Source organism: Molossus molossus, unplaced genomic scaffold (genome assembly GCF_014108415.1).
Source record: "Molossus molossus isolate mMolMol1 unplaced genomic scaffold, mMolMol1.p scaffold_m16_p_16, whole genome shotgun sequence".
In the NCBI taxonomy this organism is placed as follows: Eukaryota; Metazoa; Chordata; class Mammalia; order Chiroptera; family Molossidae; genus Molossus; species Molossus molossus.
The window spans coordinates 26,497,898-26,515,167 of NW_023425351.1; the positions used below are offsets into that span (position 1 = coordinate 26,497,898).

The 17,270-nt window shown below is 41.4% G+C and overlaps 1 protein-coding gene across 1 annotated transcript in view; it reads right to left on the reverse strand.

Moving 5' to 3' along the window:
- Positions 1-17,270, reverse strand: part of SLCO5A1 (solute carrier organic anion transporter family member 5A1) — a 149,292-nt gene that overhangs the window by 14,477 nt on the left and 117,545 nt on the right. The window contains exon 6 of the mRNA XM_036264367.1: positions 13,837-14,035. Within this exon, the coding sequence (XP_036120260.1) occupies positions 13,837-14,035 (199 nt within the window). The remainder of the gene's footprint in view (positions 1-13,836; positions 14,036-17,270) is intronic.

Consider the following 17,270-nt stretch of genomic DNA (forward strand, 5'->3'; position numbering starts at 1 on the left):
ACAGTTGCTCTCAAATCACACACTCATACTCACATTGTGTCATTTAATGCTACCAACACCTATAAAACACTTGAAATTCCCCATCTGACATGTTTCTATTGTTCTCCAAAAATCAAAGAGGAGCACCCTAACCTTTCTACCTCCTCCTAAGTTTCTCCCTATTAAAAATTACAAGTGGAAATGCATGCATTCCATGCTCAAGTCACATGGTTTAAAAAAATATATGATTCAAATGTCAAAAATCATTTTAGAAAAATATACTAATCAACTATAAAAAATTTGTATTGTTCTCATAATTTTTAAATCTTTATCAGTGTAACTCAGTCTTCAAGAAGACTTTAATTGAAATGTTTCTTTTTAATTTTACTTAAATTCCTGGCTTAGTATTAAAATCATTCCTTGGCTATATATAGTTGTGCAACTTTAGGTTTATATTATCATTATTAGCATCATAGTCATCATTTTCATTTAAAACTAACATTAACAGAGCCCTATGTTTACTCCAGGACTTGTACAATGAGATCTCTATATAAGTTACCTCATTTATTCCTCATGAGAATTATAATTATTTTTCCTGAGTCTCCATCTTTCAGATGAGGAAACTGAAAAATTGAGAAGATGGTACCGTCCAAGTGCACACAGCTAGTAAGAATCAGAGATGTCTGCAGAGTGTGTACCCTCAGCCCCCTACTAGCAAGGAAGCTTTGTGTATGAGGTTTTGTTTTCCCAACACAAGTCTTCTGGGTGGCTCCTCTGCCGCCTCCTTCTTCCTGAGAAAGCTCAAAGGTAGTTATTCTGTCCCTCAGCTTTCGACTGACTGAGCGTTAGAGTTGGAAAGAGCTGGCTCAATTCCATAACTACAATTCACATTTGTAAAGTGGAGACCATAATGTCTACATCCCATGGTCGGTGGGTGGACTGGATGAGCTAACGCATGTCCAGTGTCCAGCATGGTGCCTGTCACGTAATAGGCACTAAGATATTGATGTGCTTCCATTGTCTACACATGGCAGAAGCATTAACAAGAAACAATAACATAATCACAAATGTAAAAATGCAAAAGGCCTTCATGATTTATTTCCAAACAGGAAGAAGTAATTTTCTAATGTACCTCTACAGAAAATGGGGGAGGCGGGGGGTGAGACTAGATTGGTTATCTGGTTTCAGGCCACTCATTTAATCGCTATATAACTTTGGGCCAAGTCTTTGAGTCAATGGCTGTGAAACCCCTCCTGCCTCCGTGAGAGGGGAGGAAGCATAGTTAAGAGCAGTGTGTGATAATATGTGTACAGCATAGGCTCACTGGAAGACTATATTCATGAAAGTTGTGATTACTGTATCCAATCATTATTTTTGTTGTTTAAGTTTCCTTTATCTATACAGCCAACAAATTCAAACCAGTTATAACTTGAAATTTACTTATGATACTCTAAACCTGTTATAAACCATCTCTTTAAATCCAGAATAATTTTTTATAAAATAATGTATCCTTTATATGGTACCTTTAAAAATACCTTTATTGAAATGCTCAACACCACTAATCATCAGAGAGATGGAAATTAAAACAACAATGAGATATCACCTCACACCTGTCAGAATGGCCGCCATCAACAAATCATCAAACAACAAGTGTTGGCGAGGGTGTGGAGAAAAGGGGACCCTAGTACACTGCTGGTGGGAATGCAGACTGGTGCAGCCACTATGGAAAACACTATGGTGTTACCTCAAAAAATTAAAAATTGAACTTCCATTTGACCCAGCGATCCCACTTCTAGGAATATACCCTAAGAAGCCTGAAACAGCAATCAGAAAGAATATATGTACCCCCATGTTCATAGCAGCACTATTTACAATAGCTAAGATCTGGAAACAGCCCAATGTCCATCAGTGATGAGTAGATAAAAAAGCTGTGATACATATACACAATGGAGCACTATGCAGCTGTAAGAAAGAAAGATCTCTTATCCTTTGAGACAACATGGAGGGACCTGGAGAGTATTATCCTAAGTGAAACAAGCCAAGCAGAGAAAGACAAGTATCGTATGATCTCACTTATTTGTGGAATATAATGAACATAACAGTCTGAGGACCGGGGTAGTCCCAGAGATGTGGAAGTGGGGTACAGACTGACAATCCCCAGAAGAGGCGGGGGGGAGATAATCCACAGAACTTATATGCATGTATGTATGAACAATGGTCATGGACAACAAAAGTGGGGACAGGGTAGGGAGGGGGGAGGGGGAATCAGTGAGGGGAAAAGGAGAAACATCTATAACAAAAATAAATAAATTCATTTAAAAAAATATTTATTATTAAAGTAATACATATTCATTTTGGAACATACAAAAGGACTAAAAAAATTAAATTAGATTCACACATAATGCTACCACCCAAGAATATCCACCATTATGCTTTTAGCATATTACCTGCTGGTCTTTTTTTCAATATGCATATAGATTAACATTAATAACAGATTTCTATAAAAATTTTACAGAGTTCTAATTCTTTTATTTCTTGCTAACACTGCATGATGAACATCTTCTATTGACTATGTTAATATGAGTTTATAGAATTGTAAATTTGGTCTTGAGCTTAATAATGTCCATAGGTGCTTTTGAAATTAAGAGTTTAAACAGATATTACATCATTTTATAGATTTCATGTGGATTTGTTTAGATCTTGGTTACAAAATTTAAAACTCATTGGGCAAAAATTTGCTTATATTTCATATCCCCTTGATACTCCTGAAATGAAATAAAACCAATTTTGTTTGTGTCTCCAAATTGAGTTAAAAACAGATGGAATCATATCCTTACAGCTAGCTATGAACTCTGAGCCTGCTAATAAAAGTAGCTAGGATAATCACAAACACACACACCTGAGATCCTTTAAGTAAACTTTTTTCTTGTACTTTTCAGAAATTTTCTTTAAAATTAGTAATAGCTATAATGAATAAAAGATTTTGAATGGTGGCAAAAGATTTAAATAGTGGGGAAAATCTTCAGCAGGTTAAACTGTCCGTGAGACACAGATGAGGAGATAAGTGATTTAATTAGAGAATGTAGGAGTGCCAGGTCCCCCGAGGGCTGGCAGAAGCCTACGCTCTAAGGAGAACACAGGGCAGGAGAAAACCAGGGGAGGTGACAAGGAGAATGAAATGCACCTGTGAGAAGTAAGTTCTGCCTCAACAGACTGTCTCTACTTAATTTCTACAGTCAGGACTTTGGGGCAATAAAACCAGACTGAGAGAAGTAACTTCAGGGGAAAACCCCAAGCCTGGAGATTTTAGAGCTAGGAAGGCCTAGGTGGATTGCTCTGTCCAGCAGTCATTGCTGAACACAGACACCTGAGAAACGCTTCCTCGTCATTTCATAGCTCAAGAAATCCTCCCTAGCAAAGCTCTGGCCCAGTACCTCAAGTCACAAAACCTGAAGGTGATCTCCTAGGTCTTAGTTGAAGTTGAGAGACGGCACAATAGATGAAAGATAATAAAGCGAGAATTACTAAATGATTTACCAAGACAGTACTGAGGAAAAAGCCTGCACATGGACATCAGATTTCACCCCACTTTACAAACGATTTGAAGAAAAGGTAAAGTGAAGAGCCGTAACTCACGTTATAAAATGTGCTTATGGCAAGTATTACGGAAGCCGCGGTTTTCACAATAGACCCTGGCTCCTTGGCTGGGAGACGATTACGACACACGTGTGTGAAATACAGTTCCGCAGACACCGAGGGGAAGGAAAACACATTTCCTAATCAAAACTGCAGGGAAATTGTGGGTGCTGGGAATGCCATTACTTCAGTTGGAATGTCAATATCAGCTACAGCTCCCAGGATTTTTCGTAAGGAAGAATCATCAGATTCTCAAACCTGAAGGTTTTTTTTTCCTTTAATTTTATTTTACTGTAGATAGAATAGTTAAATGAGGTCTGTTCTCTTAACACATTTTAAATGAACAATACACTATTGCTGACTCGGATACAATGTCGCACAGCAGAGCTGTACAGCCTGTTCACCTTGCTTCCGTGAAACTTCATGCTGATTGGTTGATGACATCACACTCCCCCCAGGCCCTGGGCACCAGCATTCCACTCTTTGATTCTATGAATTTAACTATTTTAGATGTTGTATAAGTGGGATCAGGCAGTATTTGTCTCTGTGACTTACTCACTTTGACTGATTTCTGGCTTATTTCGCTTAGCATAATGTCCTCGTTTTCATCCACATTGTCACATACTGAGTTTCCTTCTTTGTAAGGCTGAATAGTATTCCACTGTGGGTATATATTACATTTTCTTTATCCATTCATCCACTGATGGACATTTAGGTGGTTTTCACATGTTGGCTATCAAATCTGAATTTTCTAAGGGAACCACTAATAATGGGTTCGTTCTACAAAAAGACTGGGACTCCATTTTGGCTCAACAGGAAAATTTCATCCTTGTAAAACTTCCCAGCTCCATCCAGGCACCTAGTGCTCAGCGCTAATTCAAAGACGGTCAGTCACTATGTCTTTTAATGTCAGAAAATTCACCACGCTGGTGAATTTCCAATTAAAATTCCTGGTGAACCTGGAACTCCTTATACAAACTTGAATAAATGGAGTTTGCTTATGTATTGTGCTTTCTTCTTTATGTTTTTTTCTTCCCTCAGAATAGTTTAATAATCAAAAGCATTGCATTCAAAATCAGAGAAACTTGGACTCAAATCCTTGCTCTACCATCTCCTAGTTGTGTGACTCTAAGCTAGTTATTTTACCCCTCTGAGCCTCTTTCTCCCAATATTTAAAACAAGAAGAAAATCAGCTGCTTATTGTTTATGGGTTTTATTCCATTTTATCCTCTCTAATTCTAAGAGATAAGTACTATTATTTACCCATTTTACTGATCAGGAAATTGAGGCACAAAGAGGTTAAGGAATTTGCCAAGTACCTTACTCAATCCTCACAGTCATTCAACAAAATAGCTATTATCAGTATCCTCACCTTAAAGATGCGGAAACCAAGCACAGAAAGGTTCAATCCTTTGCCCTTCCTCATCCAGCTGGTGTGTGGCAAGGCCAAGGTGAAAGTCTCAACTGGCTGATCTGAGAGCTGCAGAGCGCGGCTGTACCACAGTACTAGAAAAGGGGCCTCCTGAAGGAAACGGATACATTGCCTGTCACTCTCTTCACAAGGGAGTGGCGTGATCACTCAGGTGTGTACCCACACGAGGTACAAAACTGAAAACAGCACCAACATGGTCTTTAGAAAGAACACAAAGTCTGAAATAGATATACTGGGTTAGATTCAGTTCCGTTCTTTATTAACTGATGACTTTGGGCAAATCACTTAATCACCGAGCCTCGGTTTCTTTCATTGAAACATGTGGATACTAATCCATACAGTAGAGTGAGGCTGGAAGCATTAGAGATAAAAGACATATCTTAGGTGCCAATCACCATTGCTGAGCCAAACAAATGTCTAACAAAGGCCCCCTCTCTTCGCTGCCACTCCCTTCATCTTTCTCTTTATTGACTTCAAAGAAGAAAAAGAAACCTCACATGCAAGTCTCAAAATTGAGACTGGCCAACCACATACAGATGAGCAGGCTGTGATCAGGAGCACTCAGCCAAGGGGGCGCAGAGGCTGAAATGGAACCCACACCCTGATTGGAGGAAGGGTCCCATTATTTTCCACACACTGTCACTCAAAAAGTGGCACACCTGCCCGGCCAGTGTGGCTCAGTGGTTGAGAATCAACCTATGCACCAGGTTGCCAGTTAGATTCCCAGTCAGGGCACATGCCCAAATTGTGAACCCGATCCCCAGTGGGGGACATGCAGGAGATGGCCAATTGATGTTCTCTCTCATCGATGTTTCTCTCTGAAATTAATAAATAAATAAATGTTAAGTGGCACACCTGCGCAATTGAACCACCCGAAAGTGTTTATACTAATTCAATTTTAGACTGTCTTCCTAGAAGTATTTGGGGAACCAGAGGAGTCCCCAAAGTCACTGGGTTTTTGCTTTGCATGTTTGTAAACGGCACTGAATGACTGGGTCCTTGCAGCAGCTTCCAGCCTCCCAATGGAGCGTCCCTCCGCTGAGTACAATCACGTGAGAAATCTACCAGAATGCAGGGATTTAGATAATTCAGAAGTTTATTTATGTCACGTTCTTTCTAGCTTCAGCAACATTATGAGTAACATCCCTGATCAGATATAGATGCCGGACATTCATTCATCCTTCAAAGAAGGAAAAGGAGCGACTTGGCATGATCTGGAAGGGAAGGAAGTAGAGACCAAAACTAGCTTTTTTCAGCATATACTAAGTGCTAGACACTGCGCTAGGAAACATCAGAACCCTTCCTTCATATAACCCTCAAAATCAAAGCTGCAAACATTTGTTTAAAATATTTGAATGCTTCAAACTAGAGGTTGAGAATGGAGGATGGAGAAACAGCCTTTTTGTTTTCCACCCTCTGTGGTATTTTAATTTTTCAACCATGTGTATTTTACTTTAATCATGCTTATGACCAGGTGTGATTCACATTATCGCTGATTTTACACATGAGGAAACCAACACTCAACAATAACAGGTCATCTTTTTTGCAAGGTCATACAGGTACAAAGTGGTGGCACTAGAACTTGTCTTTGAAAACGATACATTGTTGACCAAGAAGTTTGAGGGGAGAGGGGAGGAAAGTTCAAAGAGTGTATTCGTTGGATCTCTGTTTATTCAAAAATGCAGAATCCTAGGTTGTCCAATACGAAAAACAAGATGAGGGTACGATCGAACACTTGAAGGAAAAGAGCGTGTTAATGGAACCACCACCATGGGGCATAGGAGGGAAGCTGACCGGCGCCAAGGAAGTGGGCTGCTCAGCACAGCTGCAGGCCTGCTGGGACGGGAACCTGTACATTTGTAATGGAGCCAATCAGCACAATTATAGAAGTTTTGCCCAGTCGCGCCGGGGCATCCAGATTCAGTTGATTCAGAACTGGCAAGAGAGACGTGGTGTTGAGCAAGGGCTCTAACAGGCTTGAGGTGACTTGTAGTTTAAAAGCAAGTAAGACAGCGAGTCCGTCTGCTTTCCATTCCTTCTGAGGAGGCACTTGAAATAAAAGTAAGGTTAAAAGGAATAAAGTAACAAAGAGAAATGGAAAGAGTGACACAAAACATCTTGAAAAGAGCAAGTGGATTGGCATAGGTGTGTGTGACATGAGCAGATGCCCCCTTGGAGAGGAGCCAGCCACCCGTGGAACCTCCACAGGGCCCCAAGCTCGGCAGATGTAACGGGGGCCAAAGGAGTGTGCAGCTAAAAACAGTGGGACTCACTGGAGATCTGAGGGAGAAAAAACTGTATTACTGGGTGTTTCCAATTTCCTCTATTCACCCACCTCTATTCCCAATTGCAAACCCAAAAATTCACCAGAAAGTTCTTCTCTAAAGAAGTTGAAAGACAAATTTTAAACTAAGCTTCTACTTTAGATGCGAACAACTCAACACAAATTTTTCAGTCTTGTATTTGAGGGAGGAGGGGAACATAACCTGAGAGACGTTAGACTGAGTGTTGTCAACCTGTAAAGCCCCCCAAAAAAGAAAGAAAAACTGATGCTTAAAATCAAATGATAAAATGTATCACTATAAGTGCAAAGAGATTCGCGGAGATGTTACTCCCTAAAACAACATGAGGATGGAGATGTTACTCCCTAAAACAACATGAGGATGCCATCCAAAGGAAACGCACAGAATACAACACAGAAAAAAGTATCTTCAAAATAAAAAATTTACATAGAGAATAAAAAACAAGATTTGAAAAAATCTCTCAGAGCAAAAGGCATCAGAAATTTGAGAGAATAAATTAAACACACAGGCAACCAGCCCATACATTCTGACATCTGAATTTTGCAGGAGCCCTGGAAAACACAGAAAAAAAATGAAGAGGAAGGAAAGAATAAAGCTACAGTAGAAGAAATTTCCCTGAGGTAAAAAAACAAAAAACAAAAACAGACATACATGTTGAATTAAGTGGGTCAGAGATTACCTGGTATAATCAATGAACAAAGAAAACCCCGTGCCAAGTCATTCATTCATGTATTCATGCATTCATGCTACGAGCATTGTTTTGGCTGGTGGGGAACCAACTATTATATAAATAGTCATTGTACCTGTTCTCAAGAAGCTCATATTTTGGAGACAGAAGATAGGAGCTAAGCAAATCATTCAAAAAGATAAATTCCGACGGTGGTAGGTGCTGTGAGGACACTAAAGAGGAGTGATGATAACAACCGAGGGAGACCAGAGTGTGTTTCCTTAGACTAGTTTGGGATGAAGCCTTGCTAGGAAAGTCACATTGGAAGGGTCTGGCCAAGACCGAATCTGAGGGTAAAGCATTTCTTATGAGATTTCAGAACACCTTGAATGAAAGATATCCGAAAAATGTCCAAATAAAGTTGGCCCCGAGAAATGAGAACTGGGGCTGGTACTAAACTTTTTATCAACACAACAAATGCTGCATTACAAATAAAGCAATGACTTCAAAGTTGTCAGAAAAAGGGGGAAAAAATCATTTTTAACCTATAATTCTATACCCACTCAAACTCTCATTTAAATGTGAGAGGAGAATAAAGACGTTTTAACACACTTAGGCTCAGAAGGTTTTTCTTCCCATGTACCCTTCCCTAGGATGTTATCTAAGGGTTCTTCTCTCGCCAAATGAGTTAACAAATAAACAAACACACAAAAACTAGTGGATATAGCTGAGATCTGTGAAAAGAAGTTCCAGGATATAAATTATGCCAAAAGAGCAACCAGTTCAAGTGAAGCAAAGGATGGAGAGATTCAGGAAAAAGAAGGAGTCGATAAACAGAAAAAATGATTGAGAACCTAAAAATATTCATGGACATGATAAAGGCCAGAGGTAAGGGAAAGACGAACAGGCCTTTAGAACTCAAGAACACACAACTCAAGAAGGTTGTGATCCAAATATGACACAATTTTAAGGAGAGTCCCATCCCTACTCTACTTAGTACCATCTCTACTCTAAGTACCTTCCTTCTTCTACATGTCTATTTCCTGGAGAAATGAACCAAAAGAAGTCCACTTAAAGAGCACCAGACATGGCCCTGGCCGGCTTGCTCAGTGGTTAGAGCATCGGCCTGTGGACCAGAGAGTCCCAGGTTCAGTTTCCGCTAGGGGCATGTACCCAAAAAAAAAAGACCACCAGACATAAAGGATCCCTTTGATGAGATACTAGAATGATGGCAGGGGAATCAGGTAAAATATACAAAATGAACAGTAGGACCTGCCTGCCACTACCTCCCAGTTCTAGCATGCCAGCAGCCAGGCTTACGACCCTGAACCCACCCCAACACAGTCCCAGCCAAGAGCCAGGAGCAGCCTTCTCTTGAGGAACTGAAGCACCTCAGAACGTAAGACCCCAGATTCTGACACTGAACACCCCACTGAAAATGCCACCTGCCCCCCCCCTCTAATTATCCGACAGTGTGATCCACCCAATGACAAGTCCTACCCTCAGACACAGAGCACCTACTCAGCTTTTTGAATTTGCCTTCTTCAACGCTAACAAGAGAACTAAGGATCACCAGCGATTTGAGAGAAGCTTTCAACACAATGGAGATAGCAAAATAAAGAGAAAGTAGGCATATGTACTACAAAATGAGGGAGTTCTAACAAAACAAGGAAGTAAATATGAAAAGAGGTGTCTACAGAGTCCAGAAAACAAAAGGTCAGTATGGAGAGAGGCTGATGAGATTCCCAGGGTGACAGCTGGGCAGCAGGCCCAGGGAACACTGTGTCCGGAACACAGCGGTGGACGAGGGCTCCCATACAGATGATCCGTGGGGTGGGAAATGGAGCCATGAGGTCATCAGACAGGTGAAAACTCACACTGAGATATTTTGAACGCTTAGAGCATGTGGGGAGCTGGAGGCAGGTTCAACGAAAATAAAGGAAATGAAACAAAGGCAATTATTAATTCTGGGAAAATCAATGTTGCACAAAACAGGAAATCTAATCATGATGCTCTACTTGTGCTCAGCAGCTAACAATATTTTCATAACCATGACATGAAAATATCAACAAAGGATTTGACCACAAACCGCAAAGGGAAAGCAGAACTCCTCATTTACCAAGACAGCAAGTCATAAATAATGTCTCAATTTATATATTATGCCTTAAAAATAGAGAGGTAAACACCAGAAGAAATACCTAAAGAAGAATTTTTAAATTATTGCCCCTTGGAAGTAGGGTTATTCAGGAGACTGCTGGTGTTTGTTACTTTTTAATTCTATTTGTGTTTTCCAAATGTAATAAAAATAATTTGCTAGAAATAGCAATTATTCTTAATTTATGAGTTATGACCAATAACAATAGCTAACTTTCAGTGAGCACTTACTGTGTGCCAAGTATTGAGCCAAGAACTTTACAGGTGTTACTCACGTAATCCTTGCCCACAGCCCTCTAAGGTCATTACTATTGCTATAGGCTGAACATTTGGGTCCCTGCAAAATTCACATATTGAAGCCTAACCCTTAATGCGATGTTATTAGGCAGTGGGGCCTTTTGTAGGTGATTAGGTCGTGAAGCCCTCAGGAATGGAATTACAGATGGCACCCGACTTACGATGGTTTGACTTATGATTTTTTTGACTTGATGATGCTACGAAAGCAATATGTATAATAAATTACATGAGATGACACTTTATTGTAAAATAAGCTTTGTGTTAATGGTTTTGCCCAACTCTAGGCCAATGTAAGTGTTCTGAGCACTTTTAAGGTAGACTAAGCTAAGCTATGATGTTTGGTAGGTTAATCACATTAAATGCATTTTTGACTTACGATATTTTCAACTTATGAGAGGTTTATCCGGGTGTAACCCCATCGCGTACGTCAAGGAGTGTCCAGTGCCCTTACGAAGGGGACCCTAGAGAGATGCCCCACCCCGGCCACCAGGGGAGGACAGGGAAGGACAGCCGCGTGAACCGGGAAGTGGGCGCTCACAAGATACCACACCCGCTAGGGCCCCGATCTTGGACTTCCAGCCTCCAGACTGTGAGAAATACATTTCTCTCTTTCCAAGCTGGTCTATGGTGTTTTTGTGACAGCAGCCCAAACGGACTAAGGTTCTATTGTCATCCTCCCATTTTGCATGATGAGACTGAGGCTTATAGAGTTAAGTGACTGGTCAAGCAAAGTCAAGACTCAAATCCAGACTTGACTCAGGAAACTGAGCCCTTATGCCAGACTGTCCCACATGTTTAAAGATTTCATTTCCTATGCCATTTTAATAGGCACCGCCAAGGGCCACACAGCTGGTACGTGTGTGGCACACACTCAGAACTCTCAGGACAAATGGCTGTATTCTAAGCAAGCTCTGATGGGCAGTTTCTTTTCTGTTTTCTCTAACATTCTAAATTGGATAAATAAAATTGAAGCTCTTCATATTCAAATTCAAGTGGAGATTTTATTACATAAAGCTCCACCGAGAATCAAAGAAAAGCAGAGCATTTATTGGTACCAAGCACCAAAAACTAGGCACTCAAGTTCTGTCCAGTGAGCAGATCCTAACAAATCTCGATGTACTCAAGAAATAAAAGTTAAGGTTTTCACAGCTCTCAGAGAAGTTTTCCACCTTCTCCTGGCAAGGCTGTAGAAAATCAGTGCTCATAGCCATTGCCGGTGAGGGTGCGAACCGGCACAACACCAGGGAGGTGACTTGGCTGCATGAATTGCAACCTGCTTCAGGGATTTCATCCGGCTAATTCACAGCACACAAGAGAAGTGATACGTGCATGAGGCTATTTATTGCTGCACTGTTCTAATAGTGAAAGTTCAGAAATAACCCAAATGCCCATCAAATAGCTACTGGCTAAGTTAGAACATAGAATTAAACGGAATATTATACCGTGGTTAAGAGTACTGACTAAGGGCACGGGCTCTGGAAAGTGCCTGGGGTTAAGACCTGGGTCACACAGCATAACCATCCTGAGTCGCAAAATCCTTCTGTGAAATTTTTAGAAATTTTGTCAACTGTTTATTTAGCACAGCTGTGATTAAAAATTAAGTTACATAAACCTACAGTTAAATAAGTGATATTAAAAACAAAAATAAAAACTCAAACTCATCACCTCCTACTTATTTTACTACATGTGACTGTGGTGTGTGCTCCGGACCCGGCTCTGTAAGTCTGTCACATCTGTATGATGGATGTTACATGATGGTGTATGACTGGCATCTCCTCTGAACTCGGTGTTCAGGGTCTTCGTGTTGGTCACTTGAGTCAGCCACAGTGGGAATAACTACACCTCTAAAATTGGCAAATGCTACAGATCGGTGGTTTCTTTTTTGAGAGATATTTGTTACATATTTATCAGCACATCTGCGCTTCCCCACACACACACACACACACGTGATCTGAACCTCAGTTTTGCCATCTGTAAAATGAGGAGAATAATAGCACCGACCTGATCAGGTTGCTATGAGGATTCATGAGTTGCAAATGTGAAGCACTTAGAAGACGTGCTTGGCAAGCAGCAGGGTCAACATAAGGGTTAGCCATGTTCCAAATGTTATCACCGGGACAGAGGTCTCCAAGCTGTACCTTGACATTTAAAAGAAAAGCTCAGCCCGGCCGATGTGGCTCAGTGGATGGAGGATAGTCCTATGGACTGAGAGGTCCTGTTTGATTCCCGATCAGGGCACATGCGTGGGTTGCGGGCTCGATCCCCAGTAGGGGGCGTGCAGGAGGCAGCTAATGGATGTTTCTCACATCGATGTTTCTCTCTCTCCCTTCCTCTTTCTCTAAAAAAATCAATAAAAACACATTTTAAAAGAAAAGCTCAGTAAAGTGTGCATAGAATGCTATCTTTTGAATATAAAACAGGGAAAATTGAAAATACATATTGATGGTTTCTTATCTAAAGAAGCCTTGGGCCCTGGCTGGTTAGAGTGTTGGCCCGAGGAGCAAAGAGTCACAGGTTTGATTTTGGCCAAGAGCACATACCTCGGTTGCGGTTCATCCCCAGCCCTGGCCGGAGTCATCCAGGAGGCAGCCAATCACAGCCAATCACAGCCAATCAATGTGTCTCTCTTACATTGATGCCCCCCCCACACACACACACACTCTAGCTGAAGATATTTGGAGAAATATTCTCGGGTGAGGATTAAAAAAAAAAAATTAAAGAAGCCTTGGAAGGATACACAAAAAATAAATTAACGTCATCACCTGGTGTGTCCGTCATCACCTGGTGTGTCTTTGGTTGGAGAAATCGAAGGGGGATGTGGGTAAGAGCTAGACTCTTCACTGTCCACTGTATTGTCAACTTTGTTTTTAACCTATGTCAATGTAGCATCTATTCAATCATCACATTAAAAAAAGAAAAGAAAAGAACAGTTTCATTAACTCAACAAGCATTTCCTCTTCATTTGCTGTCATCAACATTCTATGGGATATGCATGGCCCATGGATACGGACAACAGTGTGGTGAAGGCCAGAGGTGGAGGTCAGGGGCGGAGTGGACAGGGGCAAATGGGGGGAAATGGGGACATTTGTAATAGGGTCAACAATTAAAATAAAACAAACCTGAAATACCAAGACAAATTTCATCCATAAACAACAGCTCCTAGGGGAAAGAAACTCAATGGGAGACACTGTGTGAGGGTCAAAAGGGACACAGATGATGGAGCAACATGTCCTCTGCCCTCGGAGGGAGCGTGCCCTACTTGGAAAGAGGAAGCACACAGAGACTGGCTTGAAGGGGAGCGCACAGGCTGCCCCTGGACTGAACACTTGACCCATGATGACATGGAACGGCTCTTCCGAGATACTTACCCAGTTGTGTAAGGGATGTTTATGCCTCCTAGATTAATACTGTCACATCCCACAATGAACAGGGTTGAAAAACACAGTAAAGACACCCCACTGCAGATCATTGCTAGTTTTGCAGATTCTCTTGCACCAAGTTTCAATTTTTTTATAATGTAGCCTCCCAGGACAATGCCAACACCAGCGCTGGGGACAATAATAACACCTGGAGAGAAGGGAAGGACAGGATTAACTTGAAGTAATGTATACGATTGTGTGTTTTCTTTTTTTCTCTTTATTTTATTTTTTTCCATCTCCATTTATCACCCCTGTACCCTCTTCCACCTCCACCCACCCTCTACTCCCCGCTATCTGTTTCCTAATTGTTGTTTCCACATATTAGTATTAAGGTAAAAAACAAAAATACTGTATTCAAATTTGGCAGTTATAAAAATAGTCAGGATACAGCATAGAGAATATAGTCAATGATATTGTGATAACTATGTATGGTGTCAGGTAGGTACTAGACTTATTGGGTGATCACTTCGTAAGCTATATAAATGTCTAATCACTATGTTGTGCACCTGAAACTTATATAATATTGTATGTCAACTGTAATTGAAAACACTTTTAATTATTTAAAAATAAAAAATTATTTTTAAAAAACTGTAATTAATAAATCTTCATTGTGTGTGATTTTATAGTATCATTTATTTTCAACACATACAACTAACAAAAAGATTCATTTCCAGAAAATAAAAAAACTGTTATAAAGCAATAAAATAAAAACAAGCAACCCATTAGAAAAGTAAGAAAAACTTGAATGGGCCCTTCACTAAAGAGGAAATCCAGCTAACCAATAAACACGAAGGTGCTCGGCCTCTTTAGTAAGAGGGAAATACAAATTTAAACCACAGTGAAACACTACTCCACCAATCGTGTTGGTAACATGTAAAAGTGACAGTACCACAAGCTGGCAAAGACATGGAGCGACGGGCACTGTGGTGGGATGCAAACTGCGACACCAGCCATGAAAACAGTGTGGTGTTTATCTGGTGGAGCTGAGAATGTGCACACCCTGTGACAGGCAACCCCATTCCTGGGTCTACACCCTGAAGAATCTGGTGCACCTGGGACCAAAAGAAGTATACAAGATGTCTGAAGAAACGTAATAGTTAAAAACTGGAAATGACCCAAATGTCCAGTAATAGGTACAGAACATGTAGTGAATGCACACAATGGAATGCCACACCACAGCAATAAACGTCAGAGACCTAATTACACATAACTATGTGCATGGATCATACAAACACAATGTTGAATGAAAGAAGCAAAACAGAACATATATGTGATGGCATTTGTATCGAGTTCAACAACAGGTAAAATGAAATGATATTGTTTAGAAAGGCATATACAGGTAGTACAGTTATGAAGAAATTGCCATAAAAGCCAAGAAAGTAGGGGAATGGGTGAGACCCAAAGAGGGCACAGAGGGCTCCAGGAGGACTCAAAATACTCCATCCCGTGACCTGGCACATATCATGGTACACACGTGTTCACTTCATAATTATTAATTATCTCTGAACCTTGTTTAATGCACTTCTTAGTGCATTATATTTCACAGTGAAAATATTTTTAAATAGTCACAGTGCCTGCTCCAAGAATCTTACAATGTAAAAGAGAACCAAACAACAACAAAAAAATCCAGAACACAATAAAGGAATTATAGAAAGGGCGGGGAGAACACAGCAAAGGAAGCATCGGAGTTTTCCCTGGGAGAAATCAGGGAGGGCTTCCCAGAAGTGGCAGTATTTGAGCTGACATTTGACAGACGAGACAGAATCTTCGCAATTTGAAAGATAAGACAGAATCTGTCCAATGCACCAGCACAGAGAGGACATCCTGCACAAACAAACATGGGCAGAGGCATGAGCTAGAATTGAGCGTTCAGAGCAGTCCAACAAGCTGGGAATGTAGAATGAACGCAAACTGCCGGAAAGTGGTGGGACAGGGGAGGAGAGGTAAGAAAGAGCAGAACCATGAGAGATCGTAACAGGAGGTCAGGCTGCCTCTCTGGGCAACGAGACACCACGGAAGAATTTTGAGCCGAGGTCTGGCAGGCTGGGAGGCGTGTGTTACAAAGACCATCGCTGGCCCTGAGGTGGAAGATGGCTTAGATGGACTCAAAAGAGAAGTGGCCAGGAGGGTAAGTGCAAAGGTCCAGGAGAGCCGTGGGCAGCCTCTGCACAGATGGCACGATAAAGTAGCGGAGGAGGGCAGGGACGGAGAAAGGACTACTGCACAACCTGTGCGACAAGCAGCCAGAAACGCCTCCCACAGGTGCACCCGGGTCGCGAGCGCAGGAAGAGCTGGGCTGGGGCTTGTACAACCTGCAGCGGAATTCATGCACCGAACAAAGAGAAGTGGGAAGGGCCGATGCCAGAGACCTGGAGAGCACCAGTGTCGATGGGGATCATAAAAAGATGAGCCCACAGAGGAAACTGAAAATACGCAGCTTCAGAGGGGAGAGGAAATCTAGGAAAGATGAATGTCTTAAGCCTGGGCTTCGGATTCACAAAGACTGGACTCGAAAGCCTCGCTCCGTCTTCTGTAGCCGAGTGTTCACACATCAGCACGAGCTTCCCCACGCCCTGAGCCAGAGTTCTCCACTTTCTCACGGAGATCTCCCTTTCGTGTTGAAACGAAGATTACTGACACTATGTAGCCACAGTACACTATATTGCACACAATATAAATTGTAGTTATGTACTACCATTACAGTGGTGCCATAACCACCAAGGAAAGAGTTTTAAGGAGAAAAGGAAGAGAAGTCCGGTGGGCTAAAGGCGGAATGAGACGACCACATCGCTGGAGATCTCCCCCAGAGCAGTGTTCAGGGCGCCGTGGAGGCAGAAGCCCGGCTGCAGTGGGCTGAGCAGCAGCCACGAGAATTTGGAGCCTGGAATCAGCACCGCCTTTGGCTAGAGGAAGAATGAGGGCTCTGGGTCCACAGAGTCGGGGTTCTCAGGGTCTTGTTTGGTGCTCAGACACGGAGAGGGCTGAAGCACATTTATACAGAGTACTGACAAAAATTGACTAAAAAGGAGTAGGAGGCAGGATGTAGAGGGGAGAAGTTACTTCGTGACAATACAAGATTCTTTTTTCTTTTTAATGAAGAGGTTGAATATTTTACTATTAAACAGTCTTGTTTTCCTGCAAGGCTGCTACTTCACTGTATAAAAATAGCACCAGCAAACTCGGTGTATTGCTAAATTAAGAGGGTATTGTTCGTCATCCAACGTTGTGACAACGAACAAAAACTTTTCTCCTCTGACGGTTCTTTCCAATGGAAAGATCATTAAGTATTTTGACCCAAATCCAAAGACTGATGTAAGCAAGTTACGACATTATATAAGCTATAAGATAGCAATGTTATCCCTGACATACATACTTTTTATAAC